Source organism: Zonotrichia leucophrys, chromosome 1, assembly GCF_028769735.1.
Source record: "Zonotrichia leucophrys gambelii isolate GWCS_2022_RI chromosome 1, RI_Zleu_2.0, whole genome shotgun sequence".
Classification (NCBI taxonomy): domain Eukaryota; kingdom Metazoa; phylum Chordata; class Aves; order Passeriformes; family Passerellidae; genus Zonotrichia; species Zonotrichia leucophrys.
Window position 1 is genome coordinate 73468509 of NC_088169.1, and position 25659 is coordinate 73494167.

General features: G+C 40.6%; 1 protein-coding gene across 1 annotated transcript; it reads right to left on the bottom strand.

Annotated features, from left to right (window-relative positions):
- Positions 1-576: 576 nt before the first annotated feature.
- Positions 577-13227, bottom strand: FDX1 (ferredoxin 1). The gene is made up of 4 exons (XM_064717892.1): positions 12949-13227; positions 7187-7311; positions 4223-4352; positions 577-831 (listed from the first exon to the last, which is right to left on the bottom strand). Exons 1-4 carry the CDS (start codon positions 13116-13118, stop codon positions 717-719), a joined length of 540 nt encoding a protein of 179 aa, XP_064573962.1. The 5' UTR covers positions 13119-13227; the 3' UTR covers positions 577-716.
- Positions 13228-25659: the final 12432 nt, after the last annotated feature.

The following is a 25659-nucleotide window of genomic DNA, read 5'->3' on the forward strand; positions in this document are numbered from 1 at the left end:
GGTATAAAGATACGTGGCGGTCAGGGGGACGACACAGTGTGCCCATGGCTGACTGCTGAGCGGATCTTTGTTCGGCTGAAAGAACATCTTTTAGATAAACAATTAATAAACATAAAACCAGAAAGAAGAACTGAAGCCTCTTCTCGTCCTTCGATACGCGGGCTGCCCCAAGGCCACCCCGGGCCTTCCAGGCCCCTCAAACAGCCGAGATAAACCGGACAAGTCTGGAAAATTCCTATCCTGAAAATCTACTATTTGCTGAGGAAGTATCATATTTACCAAGAATTTTAACTAGTTCTGAGCACACCATCTTTCATGGCAACACTTCAAAAAGACCCCATGCAGTCCTACAAGTTCATTTCTCTTACACATTCAGGTCTGACACCTAGAAATGCTCAGAGTTTGTTTTAGGAGAAGTCCTGTACAAGTGATCCAGTTTTTAAATGTCATTAAATGTTTTGGCAGAATAATGTTATATGAAATCTGTAATACACTTGCTATTGTTTATAATCCAATGATTACTTATAAGAAGTATTATTGCATTTTAAGCGTAAAAATATAAGAGGTTCTATAAAGAAAATTAAAATAGCATTAATCTAGTATTGATAGTCATATAAAATAACTCACAATTATGTAAGTTTCCATATTTAATTACACATTTAAAAATAAGTTATAAAAATAATTAAGCTTCTTTAAAACCCCTAGGATATTTTCTTTTAGGAGTTTTTACTCATATCTACTGATTGTCTAGCATCAGCCACAGCTTCTGGTACTCGAACAGTCATATCATTCATTGATTTCTTCAAGCAGATTTGGCAGCCTAAACGTGATCTGTGGGGAAACAGGACATCATTGTTAGTTCTAGCCCAGCAATCTAACAGCATTTACCCCCTTACATCTCCAACACCCAGCCACCCCAAACAGACCATGGACTAGGAACAGCCACTCTTGTGCAGGGCCTTAGTCCAGCACAGAGTGAACCACGTGCATCAGCACAAGGATCTGTGTGGCAATAGTCAGGATTTATGGCCAGAAGAGAGCTCAGCACACTGGGAAGTCCCACAGCTGAGTACTTCCTGCTCACTGAGACAATGCAGGATATGGGTGACCCTTCCTTTTTCAGTGGGTCACTAACAGGTCAGTCCAGTGCAGGGAGTGATGCTTGATCTCCCAAGGGACATCTGGCACCTCTGAAGAGATAAAGGCAATGACTCTGAATGAAAGCCTCAGAAAAAACAAAGCCTAGCCCCTCCATCCAGAATTCAATGTTATTAAACTAAAAAACTCAAGATTAGGTGTAAGCCAGAAAAGCAAGAGTGAAAAGACAAGAAACATAGGAAGGAGAAGGATAAAACACTCAACACACCAGAGGAGATGTCATCCTTCATTTCTATACCTATCATTCAGCACAAGAAAACCAGATGTTGCACATGAGCAATTAAAACCAGATTCAATACTACAACAAAACTCTGCAGACATCACAAGCTGCTTTTATTGCTGGGATAACTTTAATTCAATGTCCATGTCTCAGAATTTAAGTATAGAATACTAAAGACATCAGCAAGGATGGGCAATTTTCTGGAGTACCACAGACACTAACTAGCTGACAGCCTGTTTCAAGAATATAAAGTTCCCACTCTTTTATCCACCTCTCCATATGCATTTATCTGCATTTGCCTTTTAACTCCAAAGGTCATTTCCTATTGTTCAAGAGCATAAAATCCTCTTGCTTGTTTTCACAGGCAGGTGACATTACCACAGCCCAGTAAACAACCCTTACTCCTCACTGTGTTTTCCTAAGTCTTCCACAAGGATGCTCACACTAATTAAAACCTAGCACCAATCACTTTTACATCATGCTGTTGATCACATACTCTTACCAGGCATCTTAATACTTCTTATTAAAAGATTTGGGGGGGGGGGTGGTTTAACCAATTACTTAGCCTTTACAGGGCCTTTGCTGAATAATGTAAGTAATTTTTCATTTTTTAATTGGTATGAGTAACACTATATCTGTGGACACATTAGTTTGAAAGAAGGTCACAGAATACACCAGGACACCCTCTGCAAAGAAACCTTCCAGTACGCGGACAGCTCATAAAACCCCTAGAGAAAAAAGCCAAGTTTGTTTTGCATTATGTTATCTTTTTCTATTTTACGTTCATTTTCTACATCACCCACTGGCTCAGCACCTAGACAAAGTTTCCTGTTGCTGATAGGTTAGAAACAAAAGTGCAAACAAAAGAAACAAAAACATTTGCCTACTTTTTGCAAGCTGTTTCTCATCTTATTTTTTGCTTTAGTATTTTAACTGCCCAGGGTTTGCACTCCCCTATCTTACTATTTTCTACTGTTCCGCAGTTGATCAAAAGAATTTCATTTTAACCAATTAATCCTTCATTTTCAAAAATATGAACTTTCATGGCAGTTGCTGGCTGAAACTTTCCCAAACACAAAGTAGCAAAGAATAAGCTGCGATGCTTATACCTGTGACAGAACAGAGAAGTACATCTCCATTACACAAATTTACATCAGCACAGGAGTCCAGGTAATGTGCAGCAAATACCAACCACTTAGAGCTCCACCTTTCAGAAGAGTCATGCCCTCACATAAATGGAAAGTCCCTGGCCATAGGAAGAACATGTAAAGCTAGGAAAACCTAATAGAAATACCAAACACCATCAGAGAGTGTAAAACTTCATTCCGTATGAAGAACTTAGAGGAGAAAATAGAAACACTTAAACAAAGAGCTCTGGTTTGCTACTGTTTTCCAATTCCTCAGTAAAATCTCCTTGCTTTAAACCTTTACTTAAAAGGTAGCCAAAGAAAAAGGTTTTTATTAGATCATATGCCTCCAGAGCTATTCAGGAATTATTTTGGCCCTGAACCTAAAAGTTGTTCTTTTTATTATGGTAGGGGGCAGGCTTAAAAGGCTTATGTTTTTTTTTTTCAAACTGGAAATGGGTTTTTGTGAGACAGGAAAAATGATAAAACAAAAGAAGCTACAAGTTTCTCATAGCTTGACTTCTTTGCCCTTCCAACTTCATATAAATGCTCAAATTTGGCTTAAGTGAGAAAGTGTCATGTAGAAATAAATGATGAGGATAGGATTCCTTTTACTGATATAAGGAGACAGATCAGTTAATTCAGAGTACTTCTTTGCAGAGACAAACTCTATGCTATACAGACCAGGTATAAAGCCTCTGACATCATTGGAAAGATTCTCAAAAACTTCAACAAGCAGTTCTGTTGAAACACAAAGGAATGGGCTTGTAAAACCTCAAAAGGCAGCTGCCTACTGTTTGTGTGAGCAGGTTCTGTGGTAAAGGCTACTTGTGCACCAGCAAGTATGGAATGGGTCTGTGATGAGGATTAACACCCTAACTACAAGATGTGTGATGGTGGGGGTGATGCAGAACAGAGGCTTACTTTGGAGCACCACTAGTCTAATCCTAATGCCTCTGAGCAGTCAGAGCACACTTCAGGATCAGTTTCTTCCTAAAGGGAATGTGGTTTGTGTGCACAAGGATCATTATGACAGGAGTCAAGGCCACTGACATCTCTACGCTGTTTGTCCTAGAGAAGGCTTCCTAGAGAAGGAAGGATCTTAGCAAACCCTGATACATAAATACCACGGAGGTTGGACAAGGTGAGGTCTCCATCCTTGGATATATTCAAAAGCTGTCTGGACATGGTGCTGGGCATTGGATCTAGGTGGTCCTGCTTGAGCAGTGGGTTGGACCAGTTGACCTCAAGAGGTCCCCTCCAACCTCAACGTTCTTTGACTCTGTAAAGAAGATCTGACCAAAACCTAAAACACTGACATAAACACATTAATAAAATACATTAACTAGCTACAGACTAACAAGGGAGAGGAAATAGTGAGGAGAAACAAGAGTAAGAAAATCCACACACAGGACAGCAGTGGCAAAGCTTTTGTGGAAGGAACTGGGCTTCCAGTCATACTTTAGCACTAACATTTCTGCACCAGACCCCTCTGAAGACCAAGTACTGACTCTTTTCAGTCACAAGAACAACACTGACATCTTAATACTAATTCAGACAAACAACATTTAAACTTGGCAGTCCCATTTGTATAACAAAATCAATCTATTCATTAAAAGCTGATTAAGGTGCTCCAAGAATATTGGATTGCCCCATCTGCAAACCTTTGTTCCCATTCTTTGAAGTAGTAATGTAGGGAAGGGTTATGTCGCCTTACGTTTCTGTGAGGCCATAAGCCAGGTCCAGCATGTCCATCTCTTCATCAGTAATTGCATCTAGTTTCTCAAATATGTGGTCTTCAAATATTAAATGACAAGTTGAACAGGCTAGCGTTCCTTCACATGCACCTAAAGAAAAATAAATCAAGATAATAGAAAACCCAGTTTCAAATTGCAGCTGAATTTCAGAAGAAATACTATATGTGTTTATTTCATACAAGAAGTCTCAGTTGATTAGCAAAATTAATGTTCTGTATATTCCCATATTCATATACCTACTCTGCATTCAACTATTAATAGCATTTCTACAGTTACTATAGCACTAAGATTTACTTAAATGCTAAGTAGTTACTTTAAAAATGCTATGTAATCAGTTAAAATATGCTATCTAATCAGTTAAAATATTTAACTAATTTCCTTCCCGCCATTTAAATAAAGAATAGCTTTCTACCATAAGAATGCAAAAACAGACAATGCTGTCAATCAACACTACTTCATTTATTTCCAATGCTGATTCCTCTTATCTCTCTCTTTCCCAAGGTTTTGAGAAGATTTCCTCTAGAAGTTCAACAGCAGACACCTGCTACACAAGAACAATTCCTTGGAAGTACAGGGAGGAAGGATTTTATACTTATTTCTTCTCACTTAAAGAGAACAGTAAATGAGAACAACAAAGGTGGTCAGGCTAGAAAGAGATGGCCTACATGGATTGTGAGGTGCTCCTGTAGGAGTCAAGGACCTAACAAGTTGCTGGGGCAGAGCAGCACAGGCACCAACTCCACCTACCTGCTATGGCAATTAGGTCAGCACAGCACAGTACAAGTTTGAACTGCAACAAATTTGTCTCTGTCACTGTACTGGTCTGTGTCTTGGGCTGGCACCAAGTTGCAAAAGAAATATGCAACTTCAGGAAGAGTGGGACAGCCAAATACTGTGGGGATTACAAACCTCAGACTCTGATTTGAATTGATAGAAGAGAATCAGATAACACAGCCAATCTTCACTTGTTTACTTATTTCTAGGGAGAGCAGGACAAAATCTACTGTGACCACATCACCTTTGTAATCATGGAAATAAGAGAAGCAAGGTTTATGTATAACCACTGCTATGAAAAGAAATAGTGGAATTCATCATTAGACCTTGAGAACCACACAGAAAGCATCATGCTGCTACAGAACCAAAAGCATGTATTCAAGGTGAGCATGACACTGTAATACAACATTTCATTTTTAAATTATATCATGTCTTCAAATACACATGAAAAAGCAGAGCTTAATTAAAATGCCAAACATAAAATTTGTCCTATCAGCAGCTTAGGGATCATTTATGTTGGGGAAGTGAGGGAAGGGGTGAGGGGGGGAAGGAAAGAACACTGACCAGTCTCTTTGAACAGTGGAAGGTCTTTCCACAAACATAAAACCATAAAATTGGCAATAACAAATTGAGTGCAGCTGAATCTTTCAATAGATCTGTAAGCCTTTATACAAAGATAAATCTATTATTGTTAATGCACATGGGATGCCCCCTAGTGACAGAAGCAAATAAGCAGGATTTACATTTTACTTTTCCCTTATTACTTTGTTCTTAAACACAGAACATACATTTTTGCTACATTATTTCTCTGCCCTAGTACAATGTTTCATTAACAAGCAGTTATTGAAATGGGACTAGCTCATATTATAATTAAAGACTGTAACAGTATTCTGAATTTTTCAGTTTGACTTCCTTTTATTGACAGCATTGCTTTTTGCCACCTTACTACAATGCTCTAACACAGCTGATATTGACAATAGAACACTTACTGTAGAATGCAAGCAGACCAGCCATAAACCTAAACGAGTAATAAGTGATACATAAAGCCAGGTGCATTACAAATTTTTGAGACAGTTTTTCTTCCCAGACATATGCAACTCCAGACATAAAAGATATCTCCGATATTAAGTATAAAATTTTAAATCTTAGCAAAGATTTTATCACTAGCAGTAAAATTTATTCACACTTAACTAAAACACATCAAATTTAAACTGTGCTACAATACTCTGCTGTCTTTTTATTTTCCTACCAATTGCTCCACATTACGCATTCAGTTCTGAAAATTGTACTGCCACTTTCTGCTTTAGATCTATTAATTTTTCAGCTCATGTTCATATAAATACCTTCCCAAGGTATTTCATTGCAATTACCTAATACCTTTGAGCAATGTGGTCTTGTAGTTTGAGCAACAAGGGCAGGTGGAAGATGCCCATGACAGGGCGGTTTGGAACTGAACAATCTTCAAGGTCCCTTCCAGCCCAAACCATCCTATGAGTCTAACTATGGAAAGTGAAAAATTCTGAAGAAATAGAGAGAAGTTGTAACTTCCTCCTGTTTTGATTTTAAACAGAACTTGTACCAAGTTAGAATTCCACAAGGTCTCCTTTACTCCAGTTCTTTAATAAGAATTAAACTCCTTGCTCTTCCCTGGTAACTGACATGGATTTGGCTGTTTCTTTCACTTTGCACTCCTCTGCTACAGATATAGACGTGCTACAAAAAGCCTGATAATAAACTGAGACAGTCTGGCACTACAGAAGTAACCAGACACTGTTAGAAATGCACCTTGCCTGTGTTGCCTCCAGAACAGAACCTCTGAGCTCAGAACAGATCTGCAGGTGGCAACTTTCAGACTCCATTTTGACAGCATTCTGGGCATATTCCCTGTTTTAGTACTCAAGCCCAGATCACCTCAAGTATTTTTTAAAACTTGAAACAAAATATTCTATGCACCTGTAGGAGGAAAAAAAGGGGAGAAAATCCAAATGAAGTACAGCTAGGTTTTTAGGTTTTTTATATTTAAATATTGATTTACAGTGGGACTCGATGATGTTGAGGGTCTTTTGCGATCTAAATTATACTATAAATATTTATGCATAAAGAGAAACAATTTCTAGACAGTGAATAAAATACACAGTGAATCTGCTTACCAAAACCATCTATGTCTAGATTATTGTCAACAACAACATCCAGCAGTGAATCCCCAGGTTTTCCCTTGGCTGTCAGTTTGTCACCATCACGGTTTATGAAGTGAACAGTTATTTTATCTTCTGAGCTGAAAAATAAAATTATATAATATAATTATAGAATACTAGAATTTTTTAGCACTTCAGAATTGCTTGACTACTACTTAAATAATAGTTGATACTACTACTATCAACTCCAAGAAAAGAGAAATCTAGGTTATTGGCTTTTAAAAGCTTTAACATGTACAGGCTTTTATTGTTGTACATTGAACAAAGACCATGAAAAATAAAAAAAAACCTACTTTGGTGTTTGTTTTGTCACTACAAGCAATATGGGATCCAGATGTTTTGCCTTTCACCATAGACAGTTTATTTTAGGCACAATATTTGTATTTTTAACAAATAAATGAGCTTATTTTAAATGTTTCTCTCACCATCTTTCTGTGAACTCTTGCTTTGGACTTATGAATTTTCTGTTGTTCTCATAATTATAATTTAAGATAAATTCTAAATTTTCCCATTTCTGCTTAGAATTTTGGATACTTTGCTCTATTAATTCCAAAATTTAATTCTTCTCTCTTCCCACAAATGGCAATAGTCCAATAACATTCTGCTGTTTTTAGGCACAGATTCTCTGAGGAGTTCATCTTGTAAATATTAATTCTAGTGAAGTACAAGGTTTTTACACTGGTTTCAAGGAAAGAAGGTTTTGCATTTTTTTGCCTTTTCTTTCCAGACAATTGTTTACTTAATACAAAATTCAGTCTGCTCAAAAATGTTTTAAGATGAGAGCTTTCAACATTACAAAATATTTTTTTGCATTCTATATTATTTTATTTCACACACAAATTAAAGGAAAGCTTTAAATATACTAATAACAAACAATATGTTCAGTTTTAAATAGATTATTTTCTTTCTTACAGTAAGCAAGCAAAACAAAAACTTGTTGGATAGACAGTGAAGAAATCTACCAAGAGATGACATAAAAATAGAACAACTAAAAAGCCAATTCAAAAAATTATGTTTCCATGTGAAATCCATGTTTAAGAACGACATGTTTCATATTACCCATACTCTTCTTAACTGTGGGCCTTGAGTGATTTATGACTTAAGACAAGTCAAAAATCAAGTCACTCCTGGAAAACTCTAACCTGTATATCTGAAGATTAAAGAAAAATTTTGAAAATGGCCATGCTAAAAAAATCAGTGAACAAATTATTTTTGTAACTGGCTGTAAAAGAATGTGTTTGTAGCAATCTGAGTCCTGGCTTGTTATGAAACAACAACAAATGTTTGTTGCTACAGATTTCATGCACTTCCCACAACTCTTAAGATCCATTGGCACCAGTGTGCTCTGTGATTATTTATTAAGATGTCATGGTCAATTCTTCTCCTATCATCCCTCAGTCCACCCTCCAGAAGGCAGCCACAAGCCACTGTTAACTATAAATTTATTCCAAAACTATAATTGATAATGAAGGCTTGACCTTGCTGACCTGCAGAATGCAATTGAAGCACATGCTATAAAAAATTCAGAAATTTTAAAGATATATCTTTACAAAATATGATTTATGTTGCACAGTCACCTGTGCTATCCAAGGGCCACCAGCAAACCCTTCTGTGGGAGTTTAAGAAAGCACTCTGCTTTTCATTTTGCTCCTCAGCTATGTTAACACCTCCCACAGCAGAACCAAGGAAACAAGCACCCACTCAGACAAACAAGTACAAAATTCCCCACCTCCTCTGGGAGTTTAGCACACATGGGTTTAGACTGCATCTGGAAAGGTACAGATCCACATTCTGAGAGCCTAAGCTAACGTCTGACAGTGTAATTCTAGACTGCCTCAAAAAGCCCTTCCAGAGCTCAAAGTACACTCTCCTTTGCTGAAATATTGCTATCAACATGACAAAAGCAACGCTGACAGGAGACACAATGCAATATGCACTTGCATTTCTGGGTATGCTCTGCCCAAGGTATAGACATGGGAAGTACTAAATATTTATTCCAATATCCTAAACATATGCTTTATTATATTATTAGGCACTCACAAGTACCATGGACCAAACAGTAAGATGTCTGGGCATCCATTAGATCCCTGCAACTTTTGTAAATGACAAGTGAACTCCCTCCCAGTTTTCAAATCACACTTGAAACTGGCTTCATCTGTGGTCACACTTGAATCCGATAGAACACCACAGTGCCAGGAGAGGAACAGTCCTGCCCCCGCTCCTTTGTTCCTCCCCTCTCCACTCCAGCACTCACACTGTCCTGCAGTAACCTCCCTTTGGGAATGCACTGGCTGAAAGCCAAGGTCAACAACCCCACAGATGTCAGAACCAGCAGAGTCAGATCTGACCCTCGCATGAAATTTACACCAGTTTACAATGGCTGTATTACTGCAACTTTCGGCTGCAATGACACAATCTGGGTTTCATGATCAGATTAAATCAATCTCTTTAGAGTATTAAAAATGTGGGTTTGTGTGATCCCCACTCCAAATCATCCTGCCATCATCCTTACACCAGTATTACCACAAGTCAACTCCTTTTGCTCATGTGGATGAAAATCAACCACAAGAACAAAGAAGCAGCAGTGGGATCCCCTTGTCAATAGGGGCCATCTGATATCTGCTTCAGCCAGCTGGGACCTGCACTGTGGCTGGGCGTGCCTCGTGGTGTGGCATGCAGCAAGGGGACAGACAGAAGGACCACCACTGGGTCACTGACTTTTGGTAAAAACTGACACAGACCTTAATCTTTTGACAGGACCTAATCCACCCTGATTTGTAACTGAAACAAAAACTTATTTATTTGTGCAAAGTTAGATATAGCCTTCTTAAGTCTTTCAGTAGATCTGTTTTTTTGCTATAGCCACCTTCTATCACTCTCCTATCATACACCACTCTTCTATCACTTAGCCAAAACATTCAAAACGTCTCTGGTGCTTTACTTGGTGGAAATACTTTCAGAACTGAGCATATGCAATAATCAGACTAGTCAGACATTCAAAACATATCCTGAGCCAATCTTCTCAATGACTAGGGGATACCATTAAAAATATAAAAATCTCACCCCCATGAAACAATATTTAGGCTTTATAAATTTCAAATAACATGGGGTTGTCCGCTCAGACATTGTTTGCATCAAGATAAACAACTATTCAAATACCCACATGCTGTGAACCAGTCACAGGCAATCAACACGAAACACGAGCCAGGTCCATGCAAGCATGAACAGCCTCAGGATTATCAGGAAAAACACAATTTATTTTGTGTTATCCACATGAAATGTAAATATCCCAATCCATGCTCAGATAAACGCTTTTCACCAGATGTAAAATACAATTAATTTCTTCACATGGTTGCCACAGTCCTATCAACATTTTCTATCAAGCTTGACAAGGATACCCTAAATCAGGCATCCTGCAAAGGCACAGAGGAAAACCAGAGAGCTGTAAATGCTGTTTGCTGCTCCTCTCATGCAAATAACAGTAAATACTGCAAAAGTCTCAAGAACTACTTCTTACCCCTTAAAAGAATTAGCCTTTTGAATGTTCAGCTATTAGTTCCAAGTTATGAATCACCTCTTACATTCCTCCAAACAAAACATAACTTTAATCTGGTATTGCACATGGTAAAACCAGCTCTGTTATTCTTAGATCTTTTAATAAAGAGCAAATCCAACAGCCCTAATTGCCTGAGGAGTTCCATTAATTAAACTATTATACAGACCTCAATCAACAGAAGTTGTAAATCTGAACTAATCTTTAAAGCATGCAAGTATTATGCTGTGCACCAAAAACATTGCACAGATAACTAGACTGATATAAAAATAATTCCGAAATAACTACTGTTCACCATGAAATTAAAAGGAAGGATAAGGATAAAAAAGGAGCAAGAGAAAGGAGGAAATGTGAATGAAAGCATAATGCTTGATGCTCCACTGAAACCCTTGGAAACCTCTGCTCACAGGAACCACCCCAGGTAATGTTTTGTATAGTGATATCTTCATGTTCTAGACACAAATATAGCTAATTTCACACATACAAACAATGATGTATGTTTTTTACTGAAATAACACTGGTGGATTATAAAAAGGTCAGGAACTGGGTCTCAAATATGGTGCCCAGAGAAAGTAACTTATGCGTAAATGAAGAAAACAATAATATACAAGAACTTTCCTTTTCTCCCAACTCACTCAGCCAGGTTATGACACTGAGTTTATAAACAACTTTGGAAATACTTGTATGCATAAGCTTTTTTGCTGGTGTGCTTGCAAAATGAATGTAAATAAATGCCATTCTGTATTCAGCCTGTTTGTGAAAGACTTGAGGGGATTACAGGTCTTACATTACTATTAGGTAAGGAAATTCTTTCCCTTTACAGGATTCTTTTTTCAATTATTTTAATACCTTTTAAAAAAAATTGTCACATCTTTAATTTTTGTAATTAAAAATAGCAAATTAGGGACCACAAAATCAACTGATCACCAGTAGGATCCCGCAGAGAGGAGATCTGACTAGCGACTTACTCATCTCATACGGCAGTCCTAGGCTAGAAAAGTTAAGTCTCTCTCTCTCCACATTAAAAGTATCTGCTGCAACAAAGTCAAAGATCACCTGCAAAAGAGTTCAAAAGCAAACTATTGAGACAGCTTTGATGGCGAGGGCGCTTAATCTCAATCTTCTGGAAACAGGCCAGGCTACACCCCTGATGCTGGGCTGCTGATTGTGAGTCCTGTTCTAAATCTAGGAAACTTCTCTGGCAACCAAGTACATCAGGTTTTAAAACTTCTGCTTTTTAAATACTGAAAGCTAGCTGTAGACCTGACTGATCTTTGAATATACAAACAACAAGCCAGAAGGCAGTACATAAACCATCTGGGACTACCTGTAATAAGCATCAAAACTACAGCTGTGGACTGTGTAATATTACATGCCCACAGACGTACAGCATTCTGAAATACCTACTCATACATACTGGTGGGGAGAGGAGGAACTTTGCACATTTAGATAGGACCACAAAATCAACTATACTGGAAAAGACCTCTGAGATCATCAAGGCCCAGCTATTACCAGATATGACCATGTCACCTAAATCATGGCACAAAGTGTCACACACCATCCTTCCACGAAGAAGGATGCAAAAGGGCTCTTCAGCACAGAAAAACTATACCAAAGGCAGAAGACACTCTAAGTATGAGGATTGCTCTGATATGTGCTGTACTTCTACCACAAGCCCAGCCACACTTTCGCAGGAAAAAAAAAAAACTAACAAAACCAAACAACAGAAAAAAAGATAAACGAGTGCAACTTCAGTAAGGTCATAACCTCTCAGAAAACCAGTGAAAGCACCAGGCACGCTGGTTTACCGTTCCATAACGCTGCAAGCCATGCCAGCGTGGTTCCAGGTCACACCGACCCCGAGCCTCACCCGCGCCGGGGCCGGTGCGGGGCCTCGCCGGAGCCAACCCGCAGCGCGGGCACAGCCCTGCGGGGCACAGCTCGGGGGAGGGGCCCGAGAGCGCCTCGGTGCCACCGCCAAGCACCCGGAGAGGGGCGGAAGGGCCGGGACGGTCAAGGCCACGGCGGGAAAGTCATCCTGCTCCGGCCCGTGCCACAGGCAGCCGCTGGCCCCGGCCGCCCGCAGCGCCGAGACCCGGCCCGGCTCCTCCGGGCAGCCGCGCAGGGGAGCCCGCCTGGCACTTCACGGCCGTGACCCCCTTACCTGAGGGCCGCCCGGGCAGAAAGGCTGAACGGCCGCGCTGCCCTCCCGGAGGCGGCAGCGCCGCTGCAGCCCGGCCTCGGCCCGGCTGCCGGCGAGGTGGAGGAGAAGAGCCAGCGGCGGGAAGAAGCGGCGGCGGCCCGGAAGAGCCGCGCCGGCCCCGGGGCAGCCATGGCGGCGGGACGGGAGCGCTGAGCTCGGCGGCGGCGGGGCGGGGGCAAAGTCCCGCCGCTTACGCCTGCAGCGCGCGCGGCGGCGATTCTCGCAGCCGTTTACGCAGCACACGGCCCGCCCCCGCCCCAGCGTGACCGTGGGGTTACGCAAAGTGCGCGGCAGCGCGCGGAGGGGCAGGGCCGGCGCGAGGCCCCACCCCCATGTGCCCTCAGGTGCCCTCGTGCCGCCCTCGTGCCGCCCCTCACAGCCCGTCACCGGCCCCGCCTCAGAGCCTGGCGCCGGCTCTCCCCTTCCCGGGAGAGCGGAGACATGGAGCCCACCGTGTGCTGACCCTCTGCCCGGCTGGGTCCACGAGGGGTTTCCTGTCACAGCAAGGACTCGGCGTTGATACGCGCTGGAGTCACCCAAAGGGTCATTGCTACTTCCCAAATGCTCCTTTGGGAGGCCCGGCCCGTGAGGGAGTGGGCTCCAGCTCCAGGCTGGGCAAGTGGTCGATGCTACTTGGAACTGCCCTGAAACAGCTTATAATAATGTGGAACTCCCGGGGAAATGGAGCTGGCAGCTGAGGAGTTTGAGCCGACCGCCTCTGCTATCCAGGCAGGACCATGGAGAAATTCCCAGTTCCTCATTATGTTTCTTATGACAGAGGATCCAACTTCTAAAACACAGGCATCAGCAAATGTCCATTTGCAGCAGTGCTGGTGTCAGAGGGTCTAGCAGGGGGTGAACATTCTTGGTTCATGGCTCAAGTGCCAATATGTCCCACAGGAAATTTTGAAACTTCCTGAGCAATCACAAACTGCACATGCAGGCATAACTTGTCTCTGATCTTTGATCAGATGGTTTTGTAGATACCCTTCGTTCTACCACACCCTGACTGGAGAGTTCTGAGTGAATAAGGAAGAAATACAGCAATTACTTTGAAATAGTTCTTTCAAATGGGAATGAAAATGAATGGGGAAAAGGAGGAGGGAATGATACCTCTGAAACACTTGAGCTTGCAAAGATGCCTTATAATTTTGTTGCATCAGAATAAGATTGAAGAGGGAGATAATATACTGTATAACTTGAACATCTGTATTTTCTTTAAGGAGAATAGTAGGTTCTGGTGGAAATGTACTGCTGGAATTTTCAAGAGCCTCCAAACTGTCTGTGCATAAACCAAGTGACCATTCTGATCTCATTTTCATTGGGTTTCACTCTTTTGTACCACAAGAGAATGTGGCTGTGAATGATGCAGTTTATTTCAATGCTGTCATTACAGCATGGAGTTATATATGCATAATCTTTAGGCAGTATACAGCTAAAGACATACAGCCCCAGCTGAACATTAAATGTTGTAAAGCCAAAAGAGCACATCACATAATCTTGACTTCAACCAGACAGCTGCTCATTGTAAATTAATGGTTAATGCAGGAAATAAGGCTGAAAGGGACCCTCTGTACATTCTAATGTAAACCTTTGCTGTCACATTCAACTCAAGCAACTAAATAAAGAAGTATTTATCTATTTCTTGAAGTTTTCTTTCTCATATTAATTGCACTGAAAAACAGTCCCAAAATTTCCTAACAAGTGGAAAAAGCCTAATTATTTATCAATTTTCAAATAATTTATTCATTTAGTTCTGAGTATAGAAATATTTATGTCAATTTTCCCCAGATAGGGCTGCTCACTAATTAAACCACTTTCTGTTCTTTGTGACATTCACCCTATCATTTGTTTGCCTCATCCAGTCCTTTCTTTTAGCCACTCTTGTTACTAGTCTCCTTCCATAATTCAGGAAACTCTCACTGTTCTCCTGGTTATCCCACGGAGCCATTTGTGCATATGTTAGTTTGAGTTCCCCATTGTTAAACATGGGTGACTGTTGCAGACATCTTTTCGTTAAAAATCCTTTCTTAGGATTTTTCCTCGTGATTGGCCCATCTTGGATGTTTATAATTAATGGCCAATCACAGCCCAGTTAGCTTGGACTCTCTGTCTGAGACACAAACCTTTATTATTCATTCCTTTCTCTTCTTAGCTTAGCTAGCCTTTTGAGATGAAACTTTTTCTTCTATTCTTTTTAGTATAGTTATAATGTAATATATATGTGATAAAACAATAAATCAAGCCTTCTGAACATGGAGTCAACATTCTCGTCTCTCCCCTCACCTGAAAACCTCTGTGAACACTGTCACAGGTGACTAGTTAGGACATTCACTTCAGGTCTCATAGGCTGTCCCTAGTACATAATGAGTCTGAGCGTCCCTAATAGCATGACCCTGATATATCCTAGGAATGTGTTTGATCTTTTTTTTTTTTCATGTACAAATTAAATTAGTAGCCTCAAATCAGTGAGATTTAAATCAGTGTGATTAATTAATAATCCAGATGTCCTTTCCTGCTTCTCATTAATGAAGCCATCATTAACAGCAAGAGTCCTTGGCTTGCCCAAACTGAACAGAGTGAGGTCTTTGAACTTTGCTTCGGTCTACTTTCATGTGGAGTTTTCACTCATGCTCCATTTTAACACAAAAGGCCAATTCCATGAACCTGCTTCCCCTGTGCTGGGTATGTTCCACAGCTCTGTTCTAACCCTCTGACTGCCGTGACCCCGAGCACGTTACCCCTTTGCAGAAGTTTAGTTGGCAGAGTCCAAGGTCAGTTTCTTCAGTGATAAGAGCAGCTGCGAAAAAAGCCAGCAGCAGGGCCTGGCTGTCCCTCCAGAACCACTTTTAAGCTGTGGCTTTGTGCCAGCCCTCACCTGTGCCACAGGGCAGCTGTGCAGCAGCTCTGTTCGCACCAGCTCGCACCTCCACGGGTCTGGCCCCCATCCAGACTTGCTGGCTCGGCATCCTGGCTTGGCCTCACACCTGCCTTGCCGCTGTAGCCCTGCTGGGTGACCATATGGGGATGTGTCTGACCCTGACCACTGTCTCTCAACCTAATCTTGGCCCTCGATTGCTGCTTTACATCCTGGCTCCTTGTTGATGAAGTGACTGCTTTCACCTGCCTTGGTATTGTCTGTAGTTGCTGGCACACCTTCTACTGCAAAGCAGCCAAATCTTGCTGCTTCCTGACATCCACCACCCCTAAACACAGAGCCCCCCCCCCAATTTTCTCATAATTTCTATATAATTTTGCCCACAATATAATAATTGCCCACAATTTTGGGTGGGCAAGCTTGAAGAAAATGATGGAGCAATTTAGGTCAGGACTTTTCAGTGAAATAAGAGTAGCAGAGTGAAATAAAAGAGGAAAATTAAAAACCATGTGTACCTATTGTCTCTCTGAATCTCAGTTGTGTTCAAGTCTCTTTTCCTTGTCTCTGTGGGGTATTCATTCTAATGGCAAATACTTTGCAAGAGGCACTTCATCATTTCTTGTAATTTTTTTTTGTTTTGGCATAAGTTCTTTCACATTGGGGAACTTTTTTTTATTTGTAATTATATCCTCCAAGTCTTCACCATTTTTAAGATAGTATTTATAGGAGGCCAACAAACCACTAGATGGCAAACAGTTTCAGCAAGAGAATTAATGCATGGGTATTGACACAACCTTCTGTCCTCAGCCTCATCATTCCTTTTCTTGTCCAGCTTTGTGAGTTCGACCTGGGAAATCTGGGTTGATACTGACATAGTCCTTCTTCTCCCTGCCTGTCCCTCTCTTTTGCTGTTGTACGATTCATGAGTCAGGTGTGTGATGGATTCATACAGGTGATTTTTGCAGAGACTAAAAAGAAAAAAAAACAACTGTCCAGGTAGGACTATGGAGAAATTCACAGTTCCTCATTATGTTACGAAAAGAAGGAAAAAGAAGAAAGCAAGCAGTTTCCAGGCATTTCACTTCCATCAGCCAGTCTGGAGACCCACTGAACAAGATGTATCCTGGGAGAAAATCAGTCCCAGCTTGGGTTGTTTTATGCTGCTAAGCAAAGGTACCATATACTCTTTTTTTTTGGAAACAGAATTTCAAGATTCAGGATGATACAAACATTAAATATGTGTATCATTATCAGTGGATAATTTGCATAAATTACAACAGAGGGTCTCTCTGCGTGCTGTTTTTCTATCTAAAAGAAACATGGCACAAATGCATATTTACAAAATAGAAATCCAACTTTTTTTTTTTTTGAGATTTTGAAAATAAAAAATAATCCATCAAATAATCAGACTTCTATATACCATTAGCTTTTCTGGTCACTATCAAGTTCTCTGTGAACATGTGTTTTAACCAGGATTTTCTTGGAAGTAAAATTGTGTCAAATTATTCCTTTCACTTAAAATATTCAGGGAGATCCAGAGAAAGGAAAGAATCCATCCAGCTGTAAACCTGTGGAGTGTCCATCTGTAGCTGAATGAGTGGGACACAGGCTCTGTTACCCTCAACCCTAGAGCACAGGACTTAAGAGCTGTGAGGTCTGAAGTAACCCATGCTTGAGAAAAGGCAGGAATGTGAAGGAGAGATCATCAACCAATGAAAGATTAATGGACAAGCACAATGCTTACGGGGTGGTTGTTTTTAATTTGAGAATGATTGTGGCTTGTAAGCCTTTCTGTAAAGGGCAGGTAGCCCAAGGATCATGAAAGTGTCTGTAGCTGCCAAGTGATTCTGGAGCTAAAGGGAGATCTGGGAATTTTGGCACTTTGTTGTTGAGGATCTGGTAACTGTGATGCAAGAGGATGGGAGCGTGTTCTGTTTGCAATTGCTTTGTCTTTGTTGGTTTCTCTATAGCACCTGAAATACAGCTGGAAACAGATAGAAATGTTTGGAGTTTTGTCTTTCAAAGAGGTGGCACTCCAGGAATAAGCCAGAGAGCCTGCTGTTTGTTATCCACTCAGAGGGGAAAGCTGAGGAGGTGTGTCTGTGTTATGACAGGAAGGTGAATTACTGCCAAGAAATTCTGCTAAACTGTAAATAATCCATTGCTTCAAAGCCATGGTTCTGTCATACATAATAGACTGTGAAATCTGTGTGAGAATTTGCATCTCTGATTTTAAAATTAGTTGCCTGAAAGTCTTGGTACTCTATAATAGAAAGATGTGTGAGTTTTTCCACAGGAAAACTTTCTGTATGCTTTTGAACTTCTGAAATTCTTCAACTTCATGTTATGCATAACATTTCTTAGCAACAGTTTCTTCCTATGATAAGCTGAAAAAGTACAAGGACAGTGTAATGTGAAATTTTCAAAACAAACCAGAATTTGTCAGCACTGAGCTAGAGCCACATTTCCATTGTGATTATTTGTCTCCATCATTAGGGGACCTTGAAGTGTGTTCAAAATGCAACCACACACTGTCATGGAAGGGAAAACCACTGTGAAATACAAGAGCACCTTGTCCAGCTCATGTCTGAAATCCTTCACCTGCATGTTGTTGGTAGATGGGAAGGTATTCTGAGGAAACCAATGCTTGCTTCATTCTTAGTTTCTTTCTCAGGTGGCAACTTTTAGAGTTGCTGCAGACAAAATATGAGGCTTGAGGTCTAACATAAAACAGACTGTTCTTTTGGTCTGATGCTTTCCTAATTTTCATATGTATAATAACACCCTGAAGTTGAACTTGTTGTTACTGGAGGACAGGACTTGAGGACAAAAATCCATGACAATTTCCCTAGTAAATTTTGGCTGGCCCAATCTTTTCCACTACTACCAATGTCATAAATCATGACCAGGACAGTAATTAAAGTCTCCAATTAAATAATAAAACCTTTCCAGCTGCCTAAGTTTGGTGTTGGCAATGAATTACGGCCTGACATACACTCCTCTTGTCTGCTGCTACCCACTTTTCTTCTCTGGATAATGCTGTTATGAATTCTCAGTTACACATTTCCACTCTCTTCCCAGCAGTCCATACAGTTGTTTTGTCAGAACATATGTAACAAAGTGTTAGTAAAATCTCTCCATCAAGCAAGGATGTCAATTTCTCTAGATGCTGCAAGACCTGCTGTGCTAGTAGTAACAAGTGAATGAGTGATGTATAAGGTCCTGCAATGCTGATCTTTCCTACCTTTGGAAAATATCTCTTCTTATAAACCTCTGTGAAGGAGTTAATTTCCTCCTAGTGGCAGTCTGTTGGTTTGGAATGCTCAATTACACATGAGAAAGGCTTTAGGATAAGATTCCTAGAGAAAGAGCGCTGCTCAAAGGTGGTGAGTGCACTGAGGCAGGGGGTTGTGTGTCCACCAGGAGGCACAGCGAGCTCGGGCTCCGTCTCATTCACAGTCCTGGACATGCAGTGCCTACCAGGAGTAAAGAGGAGCAAAAGTGTTCACCTGATTTTTACAGATAGAGGTAGAAAATGTGGAGAATTGGCAAGAGGCTGAATGAAATGCTTACATGTAAAAATTTTGTCTGGTCAAAGGCTATAATTTCAAATAAACTTTGTTGCTGTTCACAGTCATTGGAAGTCATAAGAAATATGACAAAAATAAAAATGCTAATCAGTGTGTAAGGCAATATTGGGGCTGAGCTTCTTGAAGTATACACCAGCAGCTGTGTGAGAGGCCAGATTAGATACTTCCATGTATCTGATGGATACGTGAAGGACAGGGTTAGAATTATTGAATCATAGAATATCTGGAGTTAGAAGAGACCCATAAGATCATTGATCCTGGCCCTCCACAGGACTGCCCCAGGAATCACACCATGTGATGATGCAAACATTTATGGGTGTGAATGGTCATATCTGTTACATCTTAACAATATAAAAGAGGTTGCAAAACCAGCTGGAAGTTCACCAGTAAGTACTTGTGCATTTGGGACTTCATGGGTAAACAGGCTGTGATAAGCTTATCAGTTATGTTCTCCTTTGAGAGTGTAACTGGAATTGCAAACAAAGATCCTTCTCTCTGATCCTAGAAGCATGTATAGCACATCAGGAATATGATCAGTAGTGTTTTCAAAGTTGCTAAATTTTGTGATTTTTAAAGTACTGTAGTAAAATTCTTTTGCGTATTTCAAAACCTGATCATTAGCTAAGAATTGAAAATCTGAACCCAAGCAAGTAAGTTCTCTTCCCAGGCTTGAAGAGAGACCTGAATATAAGAACATGGAAAAGAAACAAAGAGAACCCCAAACTATTATTAAGTCCTCATGAGTCTTGGTTTTGTAATGCCAGCCTCATGACTTTCTGGGAAGCAACTTATTGAAAGCTTTGGTTTGACAATTCTGTGCTTGGCTAGCTTGGGCTTGACCCAAGTTCCCTTTCTTCTTGGCAGCACTTAAAACAGTTGAGATGTAGCCTATGCCCCTTTGTAATCCAAGATTACTGCGTGCAGTCAAGAACTTTTAAGTATGGGAAATGAACAAAATGATCCAAAGCCATGGGGCCCAGCTGGTGGTGTGGGCCAGCAGGACTGGGATGAGGAGCCAAAGGCCACTCTGCTTCCATGGGACCAGCTTCTATATGGATTCAATCCTGCTGACACACTCTGTCTGGAGTAGAAATTCTGTTTGACTTTTAAATTGTGCTAGTTTAGCTGGCACTAGTCCAGCTGCTGGGAACGCGGTTGCATAGAGAGAACTCTGCTGATATTTCCAGTTCTTCAGCATTCACACGAGCTGCTGCTGCACTCCAAAGAGACGCAGTGTGCAGCCATCTCCTGCAGCAGGTCACGTCCTGCCGGAGCAGTGCGGCAGCAGCGCCAGGCCTTTTCGTGACCGTTCAGCAATCTCAGCAGTAAAGCAGCTATAAAACAATGTTTCCAATGTCCTCCAGTGGCTTTGCCTGTCGGCTCTTATTTCAAGGCAGAGCGCTGTGCTGGTGTATACACAGCATGCAGTAGGTTTCTCCCGCGCCGCTCCGAGGGCTGCTAGCCAAAGTGCGGGCTCAAGGTTGGAGTTAGCAACCCATAGCTGTGGTCCTGCTGTGGTTCCACACTGCTGAGGGAGTGCCCTACCCTGTCACTCTTTTATACACTTCTGCTCTCTATGTGGGAACAAGGGTAACAGAGCCATGCAGCTCTCAGGTCTTAAACCAGGCCAAATTCTGTGATTTAAACAGGCATGGCTGTGGAGTTAGCAGGGTCCTGCTGTGCTGCACCAGCTTGGAGCTAGGCTTACAGTCCTGCTGTGGAGGCCTCTGCAAAGAGAAGTAAATGAATGTCTAGCTCCAGCTTTTATGCCCTCTGGAATTAATTGCGATACTTTTTTTAGTAACCTTAAAAGCAAATGCCTGTCAAAGTTTCCTTATAACATCTTGGTCTCACTGAGTTGCTCGCAGTTGTGATTTCAGGACGGGTGTTTTTTGCACTTGTCAGCTTTTATTTGTAGACTGCTGTCTTGCTAAGGTGGGAGAAATTTGAACTATGCCATCATATAATGTAAAAGCAAATGCTTTTCCAGAAATTACTGTTTATTTATTGAGGGAGGGTAGGAGTGCATGGGCTGTTTCCTGGGGCCCCATTGTCACAGCCATGTTTGTGTCTCTACTATTTTCTAGCTGGGACATCCAATTAATTGGACTGAATTTGTTTCCCTTTGTATATACCTATTCTAGGTTAATAGTTTAGAGGTGTGAAAGATGGAAGTTTCTGGCACTGTGAACATATGAACCCTTGCGTTCAAAAGACTAGTCTAACTGCATGAAAGACCAGGTTGTAGCACAACAGCTACAGGAAAAATACTTTTGTTTTTACATCTGTTTTATTACAAACACTCAGATTTTACTGAAGCTAAAATATTTCAATTCAAACACAAGGCAAACAACCTATATCAAGATGTGTCTGTCCTTCGTGGAGATGTCAGCCTATGTGACACCTGCAGAAATGCTCACAGGCAGCCCATGGGCATCCTGTCTCTCTACTGAGGAAGAGTGGTAGCCAAGGCTGAGCTGCCAACTCAGTAGCAGCTCAGTCTTGGTAGCCAAGTAGCTACCAAGCCAAGTAGCCAACTCAGAACCAGCCTCTGAGGTTCTCTGAGGCTCTCTCTCATGCTGCATGGTCAGGTTTATGCCTGACAGAATACATTTCTTCTACAGGATAAGTGTGGAGCATCCCTCAAAAGGCAGCTGAGGTACAGCCCCCCAGATAAAATATGAAACCAGAATTACCCACATCTTTCCCCGCAGGATCAATGTCTTAAGTTTATTTGCCTCCGCTTCACATGGAAGAAACTCTAGGGAAAATCCTAGGTTCTTTTCTCAGACTTTTGCTATAGCTCTGATATACTGTGTAAAGAAATATAACAGTCACAGCTAAATTTAGGATAAACAATATCTTTTAATTAATCTTTCCTTGACTTGCTGAATTATCTTCTTTCCCCCAGAGATTTCTTTCTGGCTTTGCCTATTTTGTAGGAAAAATACCAGTCCAGTGGTTTAGATTTCACTAAAAATGGAAAAATTTAGATCACGAGTTCTGCAAACCAAAATGCATATGAGCAGTTCTTTGACTAAAATGATCAGTACTACTAATGAGACTCATAGCTCTTTTGAGACATACTTTATTCTGTATTTTATCTTGCTGCAATAGAACATAGTGGGCTTTTAAGTAATAGATAACATTCGTTATTACACAAATATTTTTGTAACTGATATATCTGAATATATTAAGATGCAGATGAGCACATTGAGTAGCTTAAACTGATGAACAAAAGTGTTAGCAATTAAAAATCTCTTCCAGGGATTTTGAAAATGTAATGCAAAGCAAATAGCATCTCATTATGCTAACATCTTGAAGAAGGCCTGAACCTTCTGTAAAGCATTGCTCTGAAGGCTTTAGCTTTGATGAAGAAATTTCAGCAGCCGTTCAGCAGAAGTGAAGAAGTGGGCAGAGAATGTGCCTACATGTGCATGTGACAGTACTTCTGCTGGTTTTACTCACAATATCTGGATTAAAAGCCCTTATGCAGACTTCAGGCATATCTTGATTTTGCTTGTAAAACCACCTTAACAGTACAGCCTTCCTTGCTATATTTTGCAGGATGTGGTGTTTCAGTTTTATCATATAACTACTAATGAAAAACACATAAGCAAAAATGTTGTGCTCTGCTCAGCTAGCATTGGCATTAATATTGTGACCACATTGCTAACTGAAAGATAAGCAGGTTACAGCGAGAGCTGGACTCTCTTCTTCCATACAGTTGTAAAGCAGGATTCCTGCCATCAGATTTTGGATATCTGGGAGAATGAATATCAAAATGAGCCTTTGCAAATACTGTGAACTATAGAGAATCTTGGGTGGAACCATGATAAATGCTTCCACAGGGAACGAATGGTAGCACTTTTGGGGATCTTAATAGTTGGCTATTGCAGTTTAACTTAAAAGTATAAATTTCTTAGAAGAGCTATACACAGAAATCCACCTCACCATTTTCATGGTCTGTTGCATTTGTGAACAAGGTTTTCCAAGCCCAAATAGTTGTATAGTAACATCTGAAATGGATCTCTGAATAAATGAATTTCCCAAAAGCCTAAGTAGCCTAAAAGAACTGACTTCCTACGGTAATGAAGGATTTTCTGAACAGTTCTGTAACATGTATTTCTTACATTCCCCTAAAGGGTACATGCTCCTAAAGGGAACTGAAAAATGACCTTTCAGAAAAAGAGAGTTTGGAGCAATTACTTGCTCTTCAGCAGTCTCTTTGAAATTTTGCTTTACAGAATTAAACCTTAGAGATTCCTTCCTCTGCTTTTCCTTGAGGCATGTATACTTTGATCACTGACATGCTCTCTCTGTGGGCTAAACCTAGTTTCATTTCTAAGAAAATGTTGAGCTCGCTGAAGCATATAACTTGCCATACTGCATTATGTTCATTTAGCCCAGCTGTGTATCTGTAGCTGTTGTTGATTCCCAGTGCTTTTGAGAAGATGCAAAACTGAAGCAAACTCAAACACATTTTCGACAGAACTGGAGTGATGGAGACTTCATCCTAACTATTAACTTGTTTAAACTTTGTGTTTCAAGCTGCTTTTTTTCTTTTAGTACCTCCTATGTAAATAACAAGAATATCCAAAAGTACAGTAATCTGGGACAAGAGAATATTGTCCTCCCTCTTAGACTCCTGCTGTGTGTTTTGACTTTAATAACATCCTGGAGCAGCGAGTTTTGCAGTGTATTTCATTATTTGATGAAAAGACAACACTCAGAGTTGTCAGCTATGCAGCCTGCCTCCTCTTGTACTACAAGACTGAGAAAATGAAAGCTCTCAGACCAGGTTCTCTATGCTATTTTTGTTTGCAATCTGTTTGCTAGACCTTGAAGAAGAATCTATAAGGGAATATTTACTAAAAAGTAACCTTAAAATACTGCATTTCCTATTCACAAACAGCTTAATCAAACAGGACTTAGAAAGGAGGAAAGTAAAGGAAGGGAAACAGGATAGCGATTATACTTTCCTTTAAAGACAGCAGTCGTAACTAAGAGTGGTCCCCTGATTTCTTAGGGCAGGTGACAGCTACTTACCCCCTTAGGTAATACCAATTGGTTCATTGGCACTAAAGCTCAAGTCCAGTGTATCCACCACCAGCCTCAATCCAGGCTGGATTGTGTGTTGAAACAACACCATGTAATTTGGGTTGGTTGTTCCCAGTTCTCTGCTGTCCTTTACTACTTACCATCCTGATGGCTGTTGCTTTCTCTTAGTCACTTGTTAGAGATTTTGTGTTTTTTCATAGGAAATAATACATAAAGACACAAATAACCCTTGTTGCTCCAGGAAGATTGTTTTTTAGTCTTCCTTTCTAGGAGCTGCTGCAACCCCAGGCCTAAAGCTAGGTTTTAGAGTCAGATGACTGTTAGCCTGACTTATTTTGCCCAGGCTTTTCACACATTACTGCAATTACACCACAATTCCAAATTTATACCATGTTCTCTTGCAGTGTCTGAATTGTTAACAGAAATGCAGCAAAGCATATCCTTCCAAAAGAAGGTTTCAAGCCTGCTCCTTTCTGCTCAGCTCCTATTGTATCCACAGAATGCAAATGGAGCACTCACCCCCTCTTAATTTTCCATTCCTCCACATTGCTCAGAGAAGGGTTGGCTTGGTTTTTTCAAGGGTATTTTTTTGTTTGTTTTGTCCTCTCCTAAGCCTCAGGCCTGCATATTTGAATCTCTTCTTATTTATTTAATTTCTTAGGCAAAATGTTCTGATTCAGTCACAGGCCTTTTTTCCATGCCAATTCTGTATCCAAATGTCTCCTAATTCTGTAGCCTTCTAGACTGCCACAATGAGAGCTGTGCAGATATCAGCTGAGATTGTATCATTTTTACATATATGAATCTTAAAAATTTTCTTGATCATAACCAAGTACTGCACTGTCTACAGATAGTGTAGCTCTGTCTTTTTCTGGAAACAATATTTTAATATATAATGCGCACAATTAATTTTTTTATCTTCTCTACCTTGTGCAAACTGAACTTGACATTGTGCTCCCTCTACACAAACACTGAAGAAATTTCCCCATTTATGTGCAGATTGACAACAGAAATGAAGTTTGCTGGCACCACTGAAGCAATGAACGAAAAAAATCTCAACTGTACTTAAATCAAAGGAATTATGTAAGCAAACAAGAAAGGGCAGATCTTCAAGGTACTAAACCTTTATTTTCATGCAAAACC